This window comes from Phaseolus vulgaris, chromosome 8 (genome assembly GCF_000499845.2).
Source record: "Phaseolus vulgaris cultivar G19833 chromosome 8, P. vulgaris v2.0, whole genome shotgun sequence".
Taxonomy (NCBI): Eukaryota; Viridiplantae; Streptophyta; class Magnoliopsida; order Fabales; family Fabaceae; genus Phaseolus; species Phaseolus vulgaris.
Genome location: NC_023752.2, coordinates 30,577,718 through 30,595,812, shown reverse-complemented (window position 1 = coordinate 30,595,812; position 18,095 = coordinate 30,577,718). Strand labels below are relative to the sequence as shown.

The following is an 18,095-nucleotide window of genomic DNA, read 5'->3' as shown; positions in this document are numbered from 1 at the left end:
CAGTTTTGACAGTAAACCCGTTTTGGTATAATTGAGGTAACCTTTTATACGTAAATATAAGGCTGTTAATAAAGGGTATTTGTGGACCTAGGGGTACACTTAGTGCGTGTGGGGTCTAAATCAAGTAAATGTTTTATTTTAACCTAAGTTCGTGTGTTCTAGGGCACGTAGTGATTAGGTTGCATGTACAACGAAAGATAATGTTGCACCACGAGTAGGGTCCCAGGTAAGCAGAATGTACCCCTGATGTTGGCGCATAAGTTGGTGCCCTGGTAGTTATTATGTTATTATGCACTCCTTGGAGATAAGATTATTTTCTGTTGTAGCACCTTGAGAGAAGGCGCCTCTAAACAGAATATGTTTCTCCTGTTGAGTATGCTTTCAGTTGAGATTAGATTCTCATGAGAGAAAGATGTTGCAAGAGGTAAGCTATAAAAGGGGTTTGAGACCTCAGGTAAAGGTACGCTGTTTCTAAGACTGAAACTGAATACTTCTTAAATTCTAGTAAGCCCTTTACTAACTTAATTGCCGAAGTGCAATCAACAGGTAGGGCCCTCTCTATTTCAACGGAGTCGTGTTCCAGTGCAACCAGACGTAGAACATATTACAGCTGAGGCAAATCGGGGCTAGAGCTTGTAGCCAAGGTCAACCGACAAGTGTTGAAGAAGAGCTTTGATGACTCCAAATCTCCATGGATTGCTTGAAGGCTGATTGTAGCTTAGTTGGGTGTGTTCTGGGGTAGTTTGAATTTGTTAATTCACTCTTAGTTTTGAATCCAAAAGTTGGTTTAATTCAAATCTTTTTGAAAATAGTGTTTTATGAAGAAGCAGAAAAACAACCAGTTGTTTTATCGTTTCAATTGGTTGTTTCATACTTAAGGTTTTTGAAACTGGTTTTGGCAGATTTGAATTTGGTTGACTTTGTTGTCAAACCAATTCAATCGGTTGTTTCGACAAAACAACCGACTTTTTTTTAACACCTTAACAAAATTTTGTTAAGTTTGTTAAATCTGCTTTAAATAATTTGAAACTGATTTGGCTTTTATAATAAATGTTTTCAATTGCTAATTGGAGTATAAATGTTCTGTTATACACTCCTTGCAAACTACTTACAAGATCAATTTTTGAAATCAAGTTTTCTCCAAGATTGCTTAAGGCTTTGGATATTTCTCTAAGAGTGAAGTAGGACTTGTTGTGTACTTTGATTTGATTTGTACCAGGTGTGATCAATCCTATTTCTTCTTGTTTTGTAATTCTGTAAGTACTGGTGTTCACAGAGTCAGAGGGTGTTCTCATCTATGGTGTGTTTGTCGTGTGCCAAAGGAAGTGTGTGTTTTTGAGGGGATCAATATCACTTCTTTGGTGGTTGTGTGTTTGTAATCTGGTTTTTGATTACTTAGTGGATATCCAGAGGTTTATGGGAATTGGATGTAGCTCTTGGTATAAAATTGCTTGTGTGATTCTTTCTCTCCCTTAACTCTTGCATATCTGTTTTTAGTTGTTTTTACACTCTGCTAATAAAGACAACCGGTTGAATCGCAGAAACAACCGGTTGAATTTATGGAATTCAACTAAAACTGTTTTCTATCTTGTGTTCTTTGATTCCTTTGGCTGTGATTCTTCTTTGACTTTCTTCATACCTTCAAAACTTTCTGAAAAACGTTTGAAAACAATTCACCCCCCTCTTGTTTAAAACCTACAATTCTAACAACAAGAACGATACTGAGTACACCCTAATCTATCTTATTATTCTATTTGAACCCCTAAAATGAACCCAATTTATTTACCTAAACTTGTATTGTAAGAATACTAGAAGGAAGAAGAATTGATATTTCGATCCATGTCCGATTCTTCTTATGTTAAGGTTTTTCTGAGGTTTAGTGGGCTCTTGTCTTGTATGCCGAGATGACTGACCTACGTGTGAAGTGTTTATGGTGTCTTTGGTCATCTACTTGTCGAGTTCAGTTGTATCATGCCCCCCAAGTTGGAAAGAATTCGACCTCAAATTGAGAACTCTTGTAAATAACATAGTTAGTTTGTTCATAGGAAAGATAGAAACATTTCTAAACTTGGTATGTGAAGCAAACTTATGATCATTAAGCTTTGGAAGTATGTATGGGTGAGTTCTACATACATGCCATGTTTAAAAAGAATATATGGGTATGAAATGATTTGTTTGTGAAAATCCTCTTAGAAAGTGAAAACTTTTAGGAGGTTTTTTAATATTATCCCTAAACTTAAATATGTCAAGTATTTAGAATGAGTTGGAGATGAAAAAGATAAGAAAGAAGAATACCTGAGGTGCGGTTTGTATTTTTGAACGGGTCAACATTATCGTTTTTACTACATGAGGTGAGATGATGATACCCATTTTGTCTTTTCTTTCTTCATCTTTTTCATTTTCTCTTTTGGTTTTCTTTTTTACTTGGTCCTCATTAACTTCTTTGGGAGAGAGGAGTTTTAATATAATCTTATGCCCTTGGAAGTTGAAAGAAATCTTATTGGTATGACCATCTTGTAAAATTTTTCTATCATATTGCCAATGCCTTCCCAATAGAATATGTGTTGCTTCCATTGGCACATCATCACATAAAACTTCATCTTTATATTTTCCTATGGCAAAAGTTATGAGGACTTGTTTATTAACCATAATTTCACCATTTTCACTAAGCCATTGTAGTTTATAGGACTTTGTATGAGAGATAGTGGGTAATCCAAGCTTCTCCACTACTCTTGTACTTGCCACATTAACACAACTACCCCATGTATTATCGTGGAACATAACTTGTTGTTAATAAGGCATCAGGTGTGAAAAATATTTTCCCTTTGACTTTCATCAAAAGGTTTTTGAAGTTGCCCTAACATGCGCCTTACTACTAACAAATCACCTTCACATGGCTTTTCACACTCGTCCTCACTTGGGGCTTTTGAAGAGGAAGGGAAGCTAGTTCTAGATGTTTGGGAACTATGGTCACTTATAACTATCCCCCTTTAACCATCATTGTTCTTTTACTTGGGCAATTAGCAGCAATGTGCCCAAAACCTAGACATTTAAAAGATTTTTGACTTGAGGTTTTGGTGGGTGATTTAGGAATAGAAGTAGAAGGTTTGGAGTTTTTATGATGTGGTGTGGTTTCTTTTGAGAAATTGGAAGGAGAGTCTTGTTTCTGAAATTTGTGTTGGTCCTTCCAAGATGTTTTGTAAAAACCATCATTATGAGTATTTTTAAAAGAATTTTTCTTCAAAACTTGTGATTCAACCTTGATGGCTAGGTGAACCAATTTTTCCAAAGAAGTATACTCATATAATTCTACAACATCTTCTATTTCTCGTTGTAATCCACTCACAAATCTATAAATCTTTGACTCTTCATTTTCATGCATATTAATTTTAGTCAAAGTTACTTCTAAATCTTTGAAATACTTTTCTACACTCCTAGATCCTTGGTGAAGTCGTTGGAGTTTCAACAAGAGTTCCTTCTTATAATGAGGAGGAACAAACCATGCGTGCATGTATAACGAGAGTTCTTTTCCAAGTGATTTGGCCAAACCAATCACTCTCCCCACTCCCCATGGCAACTCCAAGAAATCCATGGCTCCAATAGAGCTCTCATTGACACATCTCTTCCATTAGCTTTTGAAAACTCTCACCAATCTCTAAGGAAAACCAAATCACATGAAGAGGATGCTATCAACGACTTCCTTGTCCAGTCCAATGTCGACCCTAGCCTCCTCGCTGCCTTCAAGATCAACGACTCTAAGCTGCTACATGATATCCATGTTCTCAGTGTGTCGTAGTGAGTTGTTGTGGTATGTTTCCTTGTTGAGAATTGCAACAATGGGAAGACGGTGCAAGGGCAAAGGAGCTCGCGGGCGCAATGAAGGATTTCTCGAGTAGGCACGGGAATAAGGTTTGAAAAGATTTTGGAAAATTTTAGGGAATGAAGAATGAATATGAGAATAAGGTTTTGGAAAATCGAAACTTAGTGGAAAATGATTTTTTTTTGGGAATGTGATGGAGGGGGTGAAAATGTGGGCGTTTAAATATGATATATTTTATAAAATGACAGTTCTAAATGTCATATTTTGAATACAAAATGTGATGGTTATTTAAGTGTCAGATTATACCGTTAATTATGACAATTTTTAATAACTACCACTATTTACACGATTTTTTTAGTGATCACGTTGATTCTCCAAGTATGTCTTATAAAATTGTCTAATGTACCTTTATACCCTTTATACTGTGAGACCGTCTGATTAGGCTATGCATAGTAAGATCATTTGAGTACATGATCATCTAATCAACCTAGAATGTTTAATAAGTCTTTATCTAAATCTACATGAGTGATATTTGTTAGAATTTTTAACACATCTTATAGTGTTTTGTTATCATCAAAACTCATGGACTCTCTTATCACAAGACTCTATAATTGGTGATAGATCATCTAGCTGGTACTAGATCGTATCATCTTAACATTGCGGACGTTTTAAATCAAACACACTTTTTCAGCAAGCGTGATAAGTTGATTGAGTATGGGAAGGAGTTTTACGCCATATTAGTTCTGAAACTTAAAATCATGAATTTCCCCTTCTTTGCACATTTAGAGTTCTACTTTCAACATCATTTTCACTTTCAAGGGTTGGAACATGATGACTTTTTACAGCAAGTGCACCATGTTGTTAGAAGTAATAATTTCTCCCTAAGAACGGATATCAATCCCACAAGGAATAGTTGACTATTCAAGTACAATATTCACTAAATATAAACAGAACAATAAAAAGTTGGTTTGAAGATTATTATAATGGCAAGAATTAACAAGAAAACAAATCAAAGAATAATTGCTTCAATTGGAAAATTAGGGATTGGGTTTTATCTGTCTCACTCTTATGTATTTGATTAACATATTAACATTATGTTCTTTGATTGAAATTGATGCCTGTATAAAAGTCATTTATATCGATTCCTCGCATATAAAATTCTTAAGAATGTTCCATAAATATCGATCCCTCGCATATTTATAAGAACAACTTAGGATCAAGTTTAGACGTTAATGACAATTAACATTTGAAGTCTATTCCTAATACTCAAATATGTTAAGTATTGTTTAGGTCAGAATCCTAAAAATACTTCACAGTCAGATATAAGATCCTCAAACATGACACAAATATTTAAAAGCAAAACAACAATACCAATAATCAATCAAGAACATAATAGTATATCATAGTTAAATATCACCTCAATACATAAGAGTTTAAACCGATTACTCCCAATCTCAAAGGGTAGAAATAGCCACACATACTTCTAGCACCTTTCATTCTCCTAATTGGTTACAATTCACTCAATGGTGTTTCCCTCTCAATCTGGCACCCCAAGGTTGTGCCTATAGCCCCCTATTTAACCTAATTTGCTAGGTTTAGGTGACTTCCTGTGTTGTGCTTTGGGCTTGTTCATAAAAACATAAAATTAGCCCAATTAATTTGACGCATTCTCGATGCTGAGTTGGAATTGTTTTTCTCTCTTTTGTGCGTTCTAGGCCTTCTAGCTTTCTCCTTTTAGCATATGTTATTCTTCTTTAGTCCAAATCTCCATTCTTCCCTAGAAACCTGCAATTAACACCAAATTTGGTTATAAAATGCTCTTATTCAATTAAAGATCATAAAAAATCTAAAAATGTATAAATTCACAAATTATGATTATTTTATGTGTAAATTAACAATTAATACTCATAAGTGCCTATATTTCAATATGAAATATTACAAAAATTAGGCACATATTAGAATAATGTATAATGTAGAAAGCTCCATACTTTGAAAATCTAATTAAAATGTTTTATTCCAATATGAAGATCACATAACTTGGTAACCTATATATCGATGTTGATAAAAAGAAGATTAAAATCTCACATTTAGATTGGTTGCCTTTGATTGATTTAAGTATCAAAGTTAGAAATTGTCATCTTCAAATATCCTTGAGGAGCTCAATTATGATAGTGATATGACATTGAATTCCATAACCAGACTAGATGTGCACAATCAAAATGTCAGGAATGTACGTGTTTGTGCACATATTGAGTATAAAATTTTTGGCTCAGTTATTCCATGAAGACATTTTTATGTTATGGTCATGAAAAATAATATATTGATTAATTGACATCATTACATCATGCAACATGTGTTTAAATGTCGGGACAATAACATACTCTTTCATATGACATTATGATTACACATATCGACTCACTATGACGTGGACTTGACTATCAATGCATTTGTGAACTAGGTTGGTCACACTATTTTGAATGATGCTTGATCACAATTTCGGTTTATTTTATTAAGGTTTACTACATTTACAAATTCTGCTTAAATATTTTACAATTATGAATATTCCAATATTATATATTTTTTCAAAATCAATTTTTAAATACATCCATAATGTTAGATAATTTGTTGTTTTTCAACTAAGATTTTGAACCATAACGAGATTTATGTTTTATTCACATGCAAATTCTATGTACAAATAAGTAAATCATATTTTATTTTTAATTAATTTTAATAACAAAGAAAAAATTATAATCTTACAATTTTATCAATTAATTTTTTTTATCAATCATATTTATCATATTATTAATAAATTTTAATAATTTTTTTCATTTTTTTTCCTTTCTACTTTCTTTTCCTTAATTTAAATAACCCCACTTTTATTCCTTTTTTTTTCTTCAAATCTATTTTTTTTCCATCAATTTCAAACAAAGGAGAGTTTAAATACTCATTATAAGCAGTGAATAGATATAGTAAGTAATATTAGTATAGGTTCATTTGTGAATTTTTTTAAACGAGTTTATTGAAGAAAAAAAAGAATATTTAATTAAACTAAATTATCTGAAAGTATGGCAAGGATACAGGTGGTGGTGGGTACAATTGTCATTATGAATATGGTCATTTTAAGCCCTATTCCCACAGGGCACTTTTTCTACCATTTTTTTACCGAGAACTGAGAAAAGTCACTGTTTCTTGTCTTGTCATTTAGCACTTAGCACGGTGAGAGAGAGAGAGAGAGATAACGCGCCAGCAAGACAACCATTCATAAAGAACCATTTGGTTAGGGTTTTTAGGGTTTTCGGGACATGGGCTCTTGGTAAACAACAATGCAAAAAGGAAAGTTGCAATTTTTATTCCATTATTCTTCATTATTTTATGCTTATACCCATTTTTTTTTCTGAGTTTTAAATCACAAATACTTTCAATCTTATAATCATGTCTCGCAATTTATATTGTTACTATGACTGGAGTTATATTTTAAAATAATAAAAAATATGTATACAAAATCATAAAACATAATTTTTTTTCTGTAATTTTAATATTATTATTGTTATTATTGGTAGTAAAATAGTTTTGGCTGTTTAATATATATATATGCATTGTTTAAGAATATGTCAGAGCCTAAATGTTGCTTTCTGATGTTAAAAATTATGTTAATCTATCATCTCGAACAAGTAAAATAGGATTATTTTTAATATAATTGTGAGTTTGTAGACTCTGTAATAAAAAGTGTAATGATTTTAATTCTTTATATATGTACATAATTTTTTTTATACTAATAATTTTTATTATAAATCTAGAATTTTAATAGATTTTTCTTGTATTTTGAGACTTTATTTATGGGATTTAAATCAAACTCTACTTACTTAATGGAAAGCTTAATTCTATTTGTGTGAGTGTAATGTTGGTTAATTGCTTTAATTATAAGAAATTACTCACGGAATATATTTTCACGAAAAAATAATATAGATAATAAAACTAAAACTAAATAGGTAATAGGCAAGCTAAATAAACTTTGCTATATTATTTTTTTAATAATATCCACGATAAGTTTATTCACTTTATCATACTTATGTTAAAAATTGTATCCGGCATAAATTTTGTTTTGCTAACTAATAAAACATTGATTCTTATTATGAATTTATTAAATTTTATAATAATTACTTTAAAAATCATACTCAACATATTTTTTAATTCAGTAAATATTTTATAAACATAACATGGAAATTAATTAATTTTTTTAATGCATAATCGAATATTTGATTGAATTTAATATTTAATAATTAGTAATTTTCTCAACTATAGACTACTAAAATATATTCAACTAATAAATATTTGACACCGAAAAGATGAATATTAAAAAGGTTACATTCCCAACTGTCTATGTTTATTTTTCTAATTCATTATCATTAAATGTTTTAATTAACATAAAATTTAGTTATGTTATTTTTCTGTTTACATAATGTTGGGAATGTAATTAGCATTCATAAGTATTCTATAAAAAAAAATCAAAATAATTGTTATATTTTACTTTAATATTGATTACTTTTTCTACTATTACTTACATAAAATATGTAATATAGTATTAACAATAAAGTTATTTTAGATTCAGTTTTAATAATTTTCCATGAACAAAAAATATTTTAAATTAAAACTTAAATATGTTTTAGTCATTGTAAAATTAACTAGTTATACTTTTGGTTTCTATAAAATGAATGAATTTTGATTTTTTAGTATTTTTTTGAAATAGCATATATGAAGAATTTGAAATGATGATTTAAATTATTATTGAAGGGATAAGAAGTTAATGATAGTAGTTATAATGGTGAAAGAAGAAGGAATAACAGGAAATGAATTAATAAAGTGGTGAAAGAAATTGTTGGTGATAGAAATTGGAAAAGAAGAAGGAAGAGTAAGATGTATCTGGTAAAAATTGATTTGATATGATAATAATTGTTTTTTTGCAAGATTTTGATAAGTTATTTGATGAAGCTTGTCCAGCAATTAAGTGTAGTGTACGACTGAATTGTCTTTAATTGTGGCTACCCTCCCCACCATTCCTCTCACCTTACCACATCCTTTCTTTCCTTCTCGCCTATTCTTTCTCGGTAACAGTAATATTTGTATCTTCAGCTGCCAGGCGCCGTTTCCTTTTACTCTCTCTTTCTCTCTCTTCCTTTTTCAAAATCCAGTTTTTACTTACTCTGATCATGCCTCCACTGCCTCACTCCTCTCCATAACCATCAACCACTCACTCAATTCTTTTTCCTTCCTCTCCACACCCAAATTCAAATTTCACTACCAAAAAAAATGCTTCAATTTATTCACCTTTCACTCACCTCGCTGCTCTCTTCTCTGGCCATTCCATTTTTATGCCTCTTTTCATCTTAATTCGCTTCACTCTCCTCACGCCAACACTCGTCAAAATTCAAATTGCCAAGGGAAAAAAATAATCATGGTGGACTTGCTTGCCGCCTTCTTCTCTTTGTTGTTCCATTTTCTGTTTCTTTGCTGAATTTGTTTTAATTCAATTCATTCACCCCTGCAGTTCCTTTCTTCCTCGTCTCATGCTCCCCGTTGGCTTCAAGTCCTCCTCACCGAGAAGTTCTACAACGCTTGCATAATTCACGAGGAGGCAAAGAAGAATGAGAAGAACGTGTATTGCTTGGATTGTTGCATCAGTCTCTGCCCTCACTGTTTGTCCCCTCACCGCTCTCATAGACTCTTGCAGGTACTCTTCCACAGAAGACGCAACCAAAACATTAAGAGAAAAGACGGGAAATATTTCTTTAACTTTTATTTACACTCTTTTTCAGATTAGAAGATATGTGTATCATGATGTTATAAGGTTGGATGACGCTGCAAAATTAATTGACTGCACTTCAGTTCAAGTAAGTTTTTCTCTTTCTTTTTTCCTTTTAATATTCAAATACAGCTTCTGTTCATTCAGCATGATTCAGCAAAATTATTAAGTTTCATTAAAACACACTTGGAAAAAATAAATTCTAGCCCTGCCTAATTTCCTTCTTGCAACTTCAACCTAAACTGTGTTCATACAATGAGTTTCAATTAAGCTAAGAAGAGGAATTTGCCAAGTTGGAATTTCAGTGTTTTCCCCCTATCGTGTCTGTTTTACATGATAGTGGGTGGAAGTTGCACAAATGGATAGTTTGCCTTGTGAAATGTTTTTTTAGCTCTATTACTCACACCCACATGGTTATTTTTTCTCTCTACAGTCTTACACAACCAACAGTGCAAAAGTGGTATTTTTAAACCAAAGGCCACAGACAAGGAACTTCAGAGGCTCCGGCAATTTCTGCAGCACCTGTGACAGAAGTCTGCAAGACCCATACCATTTCTGCTCCCTTTCTTGCAAGGTTCTCTTTTATCACTTCTAATTTCGCCCCCTTACCAACTTTATAATTATTATTCCAAAATATATAATGTGTTCCTACCCTTTTTTGCATATACTTTTTTCTCTTACGGCTCTTTTCTCATTCATATACATGTATTGTTCTTTTCACAGATTAATTATCTCGTCAGAACAACGGGTTCTCTCTCCGGTTACCTCTTCGAGTGCAACTACTTGCCCTTATCAGAATCTGGGCTCGACGATGGTCTGATGACCCCAGACTCGGTTCTCGAACCGGCCGGTTCGGCCCGAACCTCGTCAGGTTCAGGAGGGTATGGCGGGGCTGATTGCAGGACCACCCTGGCTTGCACTGCCACCACTGAGATTGTGAGGAAGAAGAGAACCGGCGGCTCTGGTTTCCGGCCACCGTGCAGACCGGCATGTTCGCCTGTGTCGGAAATCTCGGCGGGTCTGATGAACCGGAGGAAAGGGAACCCCCAGAGGTCCCCGCTGTATTGAAGGACTTGCGAGAGGGTGAGGAGGTTATTTGATATGAAAACCATCTCATGAAAGAAAACAACTTTTTGGTATTTTGTTGTTATCATTATCAATTATTCTAAATATTATCATGGAGTTTAAATCTGGGATTGGAACTAAATACACTTTACAGGGAAGAAAAACCTCCTAGTTTTGTAGATTATCACCCTCTGCTTTGTTGCTGCTATGTATCTATCTATGTAGCCGGTTTGTTGGAACAGTGTAATGATTTGTTTTGAGGTTGATTAGTAGTGTACTGTTATAGTAGTATATAATTGGATTTGGGTGTTGGTAATGTGTATGGTTTCTCTGGGCTAATGTGATATTTGGTTGGATTAGGAGAAGTTGGAATGCCAAAACTTAGAATGGAATGGTTAAGAGGTGCAGATAGAAGTGAATTTTTGGTTTACTTGAATGAGGAAAAAGCAGAGAGCAGGGTTTTTAAGAGGAAGTGGCTATGTGTTGAGTCTGTCCCACACTAATCTTATGGTAATCCAAGAATAGCAAGGATTGGGATTGTACTGCACGATAATTTGTCCTATTTTTTTCCTTCTCGTTTCTGCTTCCTGGTGCAGCGTCGTGACAAAATTCAAAGACAGTGGTCTTTAATTTATTGCTATTTGTCCCTATCCCGTTGCGCTGCATTTGAGGTGTCCTATGGGAAACTTGCAACTTCTTTAATCAACTCCCAACCATTCGAATCATATACATTAAATGGTGGGTTTTTTTTATAACTTTACGTCACCATAAATATCCTTTGTTTGAGGAAAATAAATTATTCAAATGCTATTTTAGTAAATTATTATTTTTATTTTATCAAGGTCTCCACTTTATTATTATATGTTTTTACTCAAATTATTCATGCAAAATTAAATTATAATTTTTTTAATTAGTTTTATTTTTAAATTTTATATGTAATTTTTATGGAAGAGAATTCTGATTAAAATAGATAATTATATTTAGTAGTCCAGATCATTGTATATACTCGTCGTTTTAATTCGAGATTCTATTGCATTCGAGTCTTGATTGAAGTACTCCTTTTGGTATTCTAACTTTAGATGTTTGAAGTCATTAAATGTAAATGCATTTTAAAAACCAATACTCTTTTCTTTCCTGAAATACGTTGCTCGTCTCATATCTTTATAAAATGACGTTTAAATTCAATTTATTATTTAGATAATAATACACTTTCTTGTGTCATTAGTAGTGTATCATATATATGTACTCTATTTTATATATATTTTAACTTAATTAAAATTGTATATAAATATAATAATAAGTTAATAAATTTAATTTTATATTTATAATTATATACTTTTTAAGCAATATTTTGACAAAAAAGTATAACTTTTTAATATTTTTATGTAAAAAATTAATTGGTATTTAACATTTTTGGACAATAGAATATTTGATATGGATAATAGAAAAATTAAAGGATGATAATTTGGTTATACCATGTGAGTTGCAATCCTTGCAATCCAAAGTAATAGAATATATGGCACCAAATAGGAGAAAGTCTGCAAAAATCTTAATTGCTGGTTGGCAAGTGGAGTCCATTTGAGCCACCTTACCTGAGCAAAGGTCACAGCTACTTGTCCTTTTCATGTTCTGGGTAAAAGGGTGACTCTTCATGTATCATATCCCATTGGATATCATATTGGCCTAAAAGCATAAAATGACATAACATCTAAGAACCCTTTATTTAACGTCTTGCATTTGAAGCAACAACTTCGGTTCAATACCCCAAAACCCCTTCCTCGTTATCACATGACTATAAAGAATAAAATATATATCATTTTGGTTTCATTTTCCTCTCTTGTCCTACGCTACAAGCCTTTATATGAGTTCATTCACTTTTGTCTTATAGTTTCTAATTTTGTCTCTTTCACCTCAAACTAACCCATAATATATCCACAGTGTAAATCCTTTGAGTTCCTATTCAGCTCTAGTCTTCACAATATTCAACTTTAAGGAAATTTACGTCAAAGGAACAATTTGTTTTCATTATTATGGATATGGATAAGTCGTGGAAGTAGGGAACATTTTCATTGGAGAGACCAAACAAATATATGTAGTCAATTATTAATATTTCATTTTTTAAATATTTATTAACTGTTTTCATGGATGATGAGTCACTGACAAATACTTATGCTCTTCGTAATTGATAACATTGTTGTGTTGTCCTGTTCACTGCACAAGAAGCCAACCATACATCTCAAGCAAATAGTTGAAGTGTAATTACATTATGAACTTACTTGCGTATAATACTTAAACGTCTACTAGCAATGTTTTTTCTAATAATCAGGGCATCGTGGATATAGCATACTCAGAGGTCGACCTAGTGCAAATTATCAAAAGCTGATATGGTTGAACCTAAAAGTTTGTAATTTCCTGTCTTCCTCTCTCATTGTTTGTCGAAATATCAATATTAACTTTTAATTTATATTGAATTATAGTGTAATAAACAAATAAGAGATATGAGTGTGGCTACTACATTATGCAATGGATGGTTACCATCCTAAGGGCAGACCTTCAACGATATTGGGAGCAGATAATAATATTTAAATTATTCTTTATAATAAAATTATATGTACCTTAACCCTAATTTAAAATTATTTTGTAATGCAGTATTTTACGAATGCTCAACCATTACCTTCAGAAGCAATGGACTATATGAGAAATGTTTGGGCCACATACTTCATTAATTTCTATAACTCTATGATCACTAATGAATAGTATATAGGTTTAAGTAATATATCATCCTTATAATGCATAGGAATTAGATAAATAAGAATATATATATATATATATATATATTGGTGTTTGTAATTGATTTATCAATATATAATTTCATTGTTTTAAAGAATGTGTATCTGTCTAAATCTGTATCTGGCTGGGTTTTTAAATGAACAGGTCAATTAAGAGGAGGAAACACATAAAAAAATTTGAACTAAAAAAAATACCATAATAGACGGCGGTTGTTGCTAAAACTGCCGTCTATTATGGGACCATTTGAAAAAAATTAAGGACCTAGAGAGAGGGTATAGACTGCGGTGTGTATAGAAACTGTTGTCTATGCCCTTCTCTGGTATACTTGGACCATATTTTATGTAAGCTACAGTTGGCAGTTGATCAAAATAATCATCGTCTAGATGTGCCTTATACACAACGGTTTTGAACCATCGTCTATAAGTCAAAAGTATATACTACGTGTTGCTAGACTACGGTTTCCAAACCGTTGTCTAAGAGCTTTGAAAATCGCTTTCTAAGAGCTTTTCTGCACTAGTGTGATTTGAAGGCACTGAACAATAACTTTCTTGGGCTTGGTCTAAAGACTATCTTTGTTTAAAATTAGGATGTGCTTGAAATAATGTATTTGATTGTCTATTGTCAACTATTTTATTCAAATTAATAGTTGCAATTTAGTTTTAGTTGAAACTTGGGTTGCTTGCATGCAAAATAATTTATAAACTTAACAAAGTCGCGGAGGTGCCCACTACTTTAAAATAATAATCAAAGGAGTCTTTCTCTCTAATTTGCTGAATAAAGTCGTTCCCTACCCCACGAATTACCTATAAGCATAATAAAAACAATTACTCATTCTCGAAGCATTAAATGATCTTGAAGAAGTAACAAAAGAAATAGAAGAAGCAGATGAATGAAATTCTCTCTTTTTTCAAATTTGTAAGTATTTACTTAAGATTGCATGTAATTACTAAAATAGTAGTAGTAACATAAATATTTATGTGATTTTCATGAGTTGAGCTAAAACGAAGCGCACTGAGTTGCAAAACGTTGCAAGCATTCACAACATCACCTACGTGGAAAGATGAGTGAGCCACAAAGAGAGGATACAATCTAGGTAAATGATTTCAGATTTTAAAATTTTTTGTATTGAGTATTTTGTTCAAAGTTAGCACATCACATGGGAAAACCTGAATTTGACCTCAAAAGTTGTTCTCAAACCTTAAATACTATAAAATAGTGCTAAAAAATAGAAAGAAACATTACAATCGCATTCTTGAGCTCCAAGAATGAAATTGTATGGGGTAAAGAAATAATCTGGTTGAAAAAGAAAGAGAACAACAACACTACTTACTTGGCAATAAAATCTCTACTGCTCAAACCATGTTTTTATGCTATCTTAGAACTCTAAATAAGATACAAAACTATTCGAAAAGTATAATAAGAATCACTTAAGAATGCAAAACAACAAGTTAGGTTGGGTCTAGGACTTAATTGGGGTATTAAAACTAATTGATTATGTCTTAGAGTGTGAATTGATTTGACTTCAAATGTGATCTCGACTCATTGAACAAGAGTTATGCTAAAAGCATAAGTATGGAAGCCTCAAAATCCATAATGACTTTGACAAACTACTAACTAGTCATTGCCAATCTAAGAATTGCACCTGCAAGAGCTTTGCTTGAGGGCAAGAAAAGAGTTAAGTCGGGGGGAATTGATAAGTGTTTAATTTGTAGTAATTTTTATAGATAAAAAGGCAAGTAATTTTGGTAAAGTATGTACAAATGTTCTATGAATCATGCCAAAAACCTCCAACCACAACTGCACATGAAGATGAAGAAGAAAAGAAGGAAAATGCAGAGATTATTGAAAAAAAGAGTAGAAAAACAAACAAACAAGGGTGGAGCAACAGAGTCAAATCGCCTAACACATGTAGAATGACTTAGCGAATTGAGTCTATATAACAAGCTCCATGGAAAACACTCAAAATGTTGAGTGCATGTGCACACACAGAGCGAATTGAGGCTAGTACATCTAAGAATTCAAGAGACTATAAGGCTGAGCGAAAACCAAAGGATGGGCAAATTAACGTATTTAAACATGAAGAAACCCAATTTCGCTCAGGAAGGGCTCAAGCCAACATGCACCAAGTTTGGGAAGAAGAAGAGTTCTCTTGAATCCTAATCCAAGCCAATCTTGCTTCATGATTAAGAAACTTCAAGGGTGGACAGGATATTGAGCGAACCTCTGTCAATCCCTGACTCTGGAATCTGAAGTAGCCCAAGAATTGAGGATTGAAGTCCAAAATGATTTCTGAAGGATAAAGAAAGCCAATATGTTGAGCGAATTGACCTTCATTGAGTGAATGATGAATCCCTTTGTATCCCATTTATGAAATCTATAAATAGGGACATTTGGGCAACATTTTAAGCATAAAGAGGAACCAAGAGAAATTGAGAGGAATTAAGAGGCATTGAGAAACATAGAGGCTAAGAGGATCAAGTGAGATCCAAAGAAAAGGTTTAGATATAAAGGTCTTGTCAGGTTAGACACAAAGAGTCTAAACTTAAGAATTAATCAAGCTACAAGGAGAAGGAAGCCTAATTTATGGAGAAGGAAAGCTTGAAGTCATGCTGGTAACAGCACTTAGGGATTCATGTTTGTGTTTAGATTATAAGCCTGAACTTTAACTATAAGATCTTATCATGAGTTGCTAAATCTATCTTGTTATGATTGAATAACAATGTGATATTTTTGAAGTTATTGTTGTTTGTTGATGCATGTTTCTCTTTTATATTCAAATTCCTTGGGTCTAGTAGTGTGCTTAATGCTCAATGGTGAGGAACGACCATTGATTGTCCATAGGGTATGAATAAGGTTGGAAGGCGATTTCATGTTTATCAACCCTATTTAGGTAGCCATAATATTCAATTGTCGCACAATGTAGATTTGAGGCTATGGTGAACTATTCCATCTTAATGCAGCGATAAGTCATATCAGTGACTTATTGCTCTAGATAACCTTGCGTGAGGAATCAACTTGGTTTGACCAAAATAGGAACAAGGATTCTGAATAAATATTTCATTTATAAATAACAGTAATAAAAGATATTGACAAAGTTATTTCAATCCCAACATTTGTGTTATATTGTTACTTCCTTACTTTAGTGATTTGTTTGAACTTCATCTCTCGATATAAATATGTATTATTATTATTATTAATATTATTATTATTTATAGTTGATATTTATAAGTATTACTTGCAAATCATCTCTAGTTTACGTAACACTTCATTTTAAAAGATAATTATACTTTGATATTGTTCTTGCCGGTTGACTTGCTCGTCGGTTGACTCTAATGACAAGCTCTAGCTTCGTCTGTTTTTTCACGACTTTGTCCTATCTCTTGCTGCTCTGGAACATAACTCCGTTGAAACAGAGGGGGCCCTACCTGTTGATTGCACTCTGACGATCGAGTCAGTACAGGGCTTATAAGAAACAAGAAGTAACAAGTTTCAGTCTTAGAAATATCATACCTTTACCTGGGATCTCAAGACCCTTTTACAGTTTACCTCTTGTAACAACTTTCTATCACGAGAATATCATCTCAAATAAAAGTATACTCAACAGGAAAATATTCTGTTCAAGGGCACACCCTCACGATACTGCAACAAAATGATATCTTTCCTCCAGGGAGTGCATAAAATAATAACAGAATAACCACCAGGGTACCAACTCATGTACCAACATCAAGGGTCCAATCTGTTTACGTAGCCACCCTTAACATGGCGTTACACTCCTCTTTTGAATACATGTAACTTAACCTTTACGTGCCCTAGCAAACATGGGCTTATGTTTAAAAGAAAATGTTTACTTAAGCTAGACCCCCTACGCACTAAGCACACCCCTAGGTCCAAAACTACCCCTCGTTAGCCGCCTAGACCTTATGCACAAAGGGTTATACGAGAAAGGAACTAATACATACATCTTGGACCTAATCACATGGCCCACTGAGGTGAGTTGATTTTCAGATTGTTCATTTTATGGTGTGACACTTTACTTAGATTGAGATTTAGGAATTTAAGAGTGAAGAGCTTAGGAAAATCCCCACTGGAGATGAACTTAACCAAGTGGTTAAGTAGATGTGAAGGTTCATTTCACAAAGGCAAAAGGAAAAGACAATTATAAGATGGAAATGATACTAGAAGGTGCGAGATTAAAGAACAAGGAAAAGAAACCAAAAAAGAATTGCCAAATGGAAACAAGGAAAACATAACAAGAACATGATACACAGAGTAAAAATGGAATGACAATGGAAGAATAGATGAAGGAAGGAGAAAGCTTATGTGATGAATTTGAGAAGTGGAACACGCCTCTTGGAGTGTGATTGGCCTCTAAGATAAGTGAAGATAGCCGCCACTTGAGAGCTCTCAATACTCACAAGATAAAACTTAAATGCTAAGAGGAATTCAAACCTTACTAACACCTCACACAATTTGATGGAAACCATCTTCCACAAGCATCCAAGAAGAGCTCATAGGAAATCCATCATTTGGTATCAGAGCTATGGTTCTTCAAAGATGAGTATCTCTTTGTCATTTTCTTTTTGAGTTCTTCTTAAATCCGTGTTGTTCTTCATCTTCCAT

At 32.9% G+C, this 18,095-nt stretch overlaps 1 protein-coding gene across 1 annotated transcript; it reads left to right on the top strand.

Moving 5' to 3' along the window:
• Window positions 1-8,860: 8,860 nt before the first annotated feature.
• LOC137826837 (protein RGF1 INDUCIBLE TRANSCRIPTION FACTOR 1) lies at window positions 8,861-11,001 on the top strand. The gene is made up of 5 exons (XM_068632984.1): window positions 8,861-9,275; window positions 9,366-9,548; window positions 9,634-9,708; window positions 10,054-10,194; window positions 10,344-11,001. The coding sequence occupies exons 1-5, from the start codon at window positions 9,273-9,275 to the stop codon at window positions 10,686-10,688; spliced, it is 747 nt and encodes a 248-aa protein (XP_068489085.1). The 5' UTR covers window positions 8,861-9,272; the 3' UTR covers window positions 10,689-11,001.
• Window positions 11,002-18,095: the final 7,094 nt, after the last annotated feature.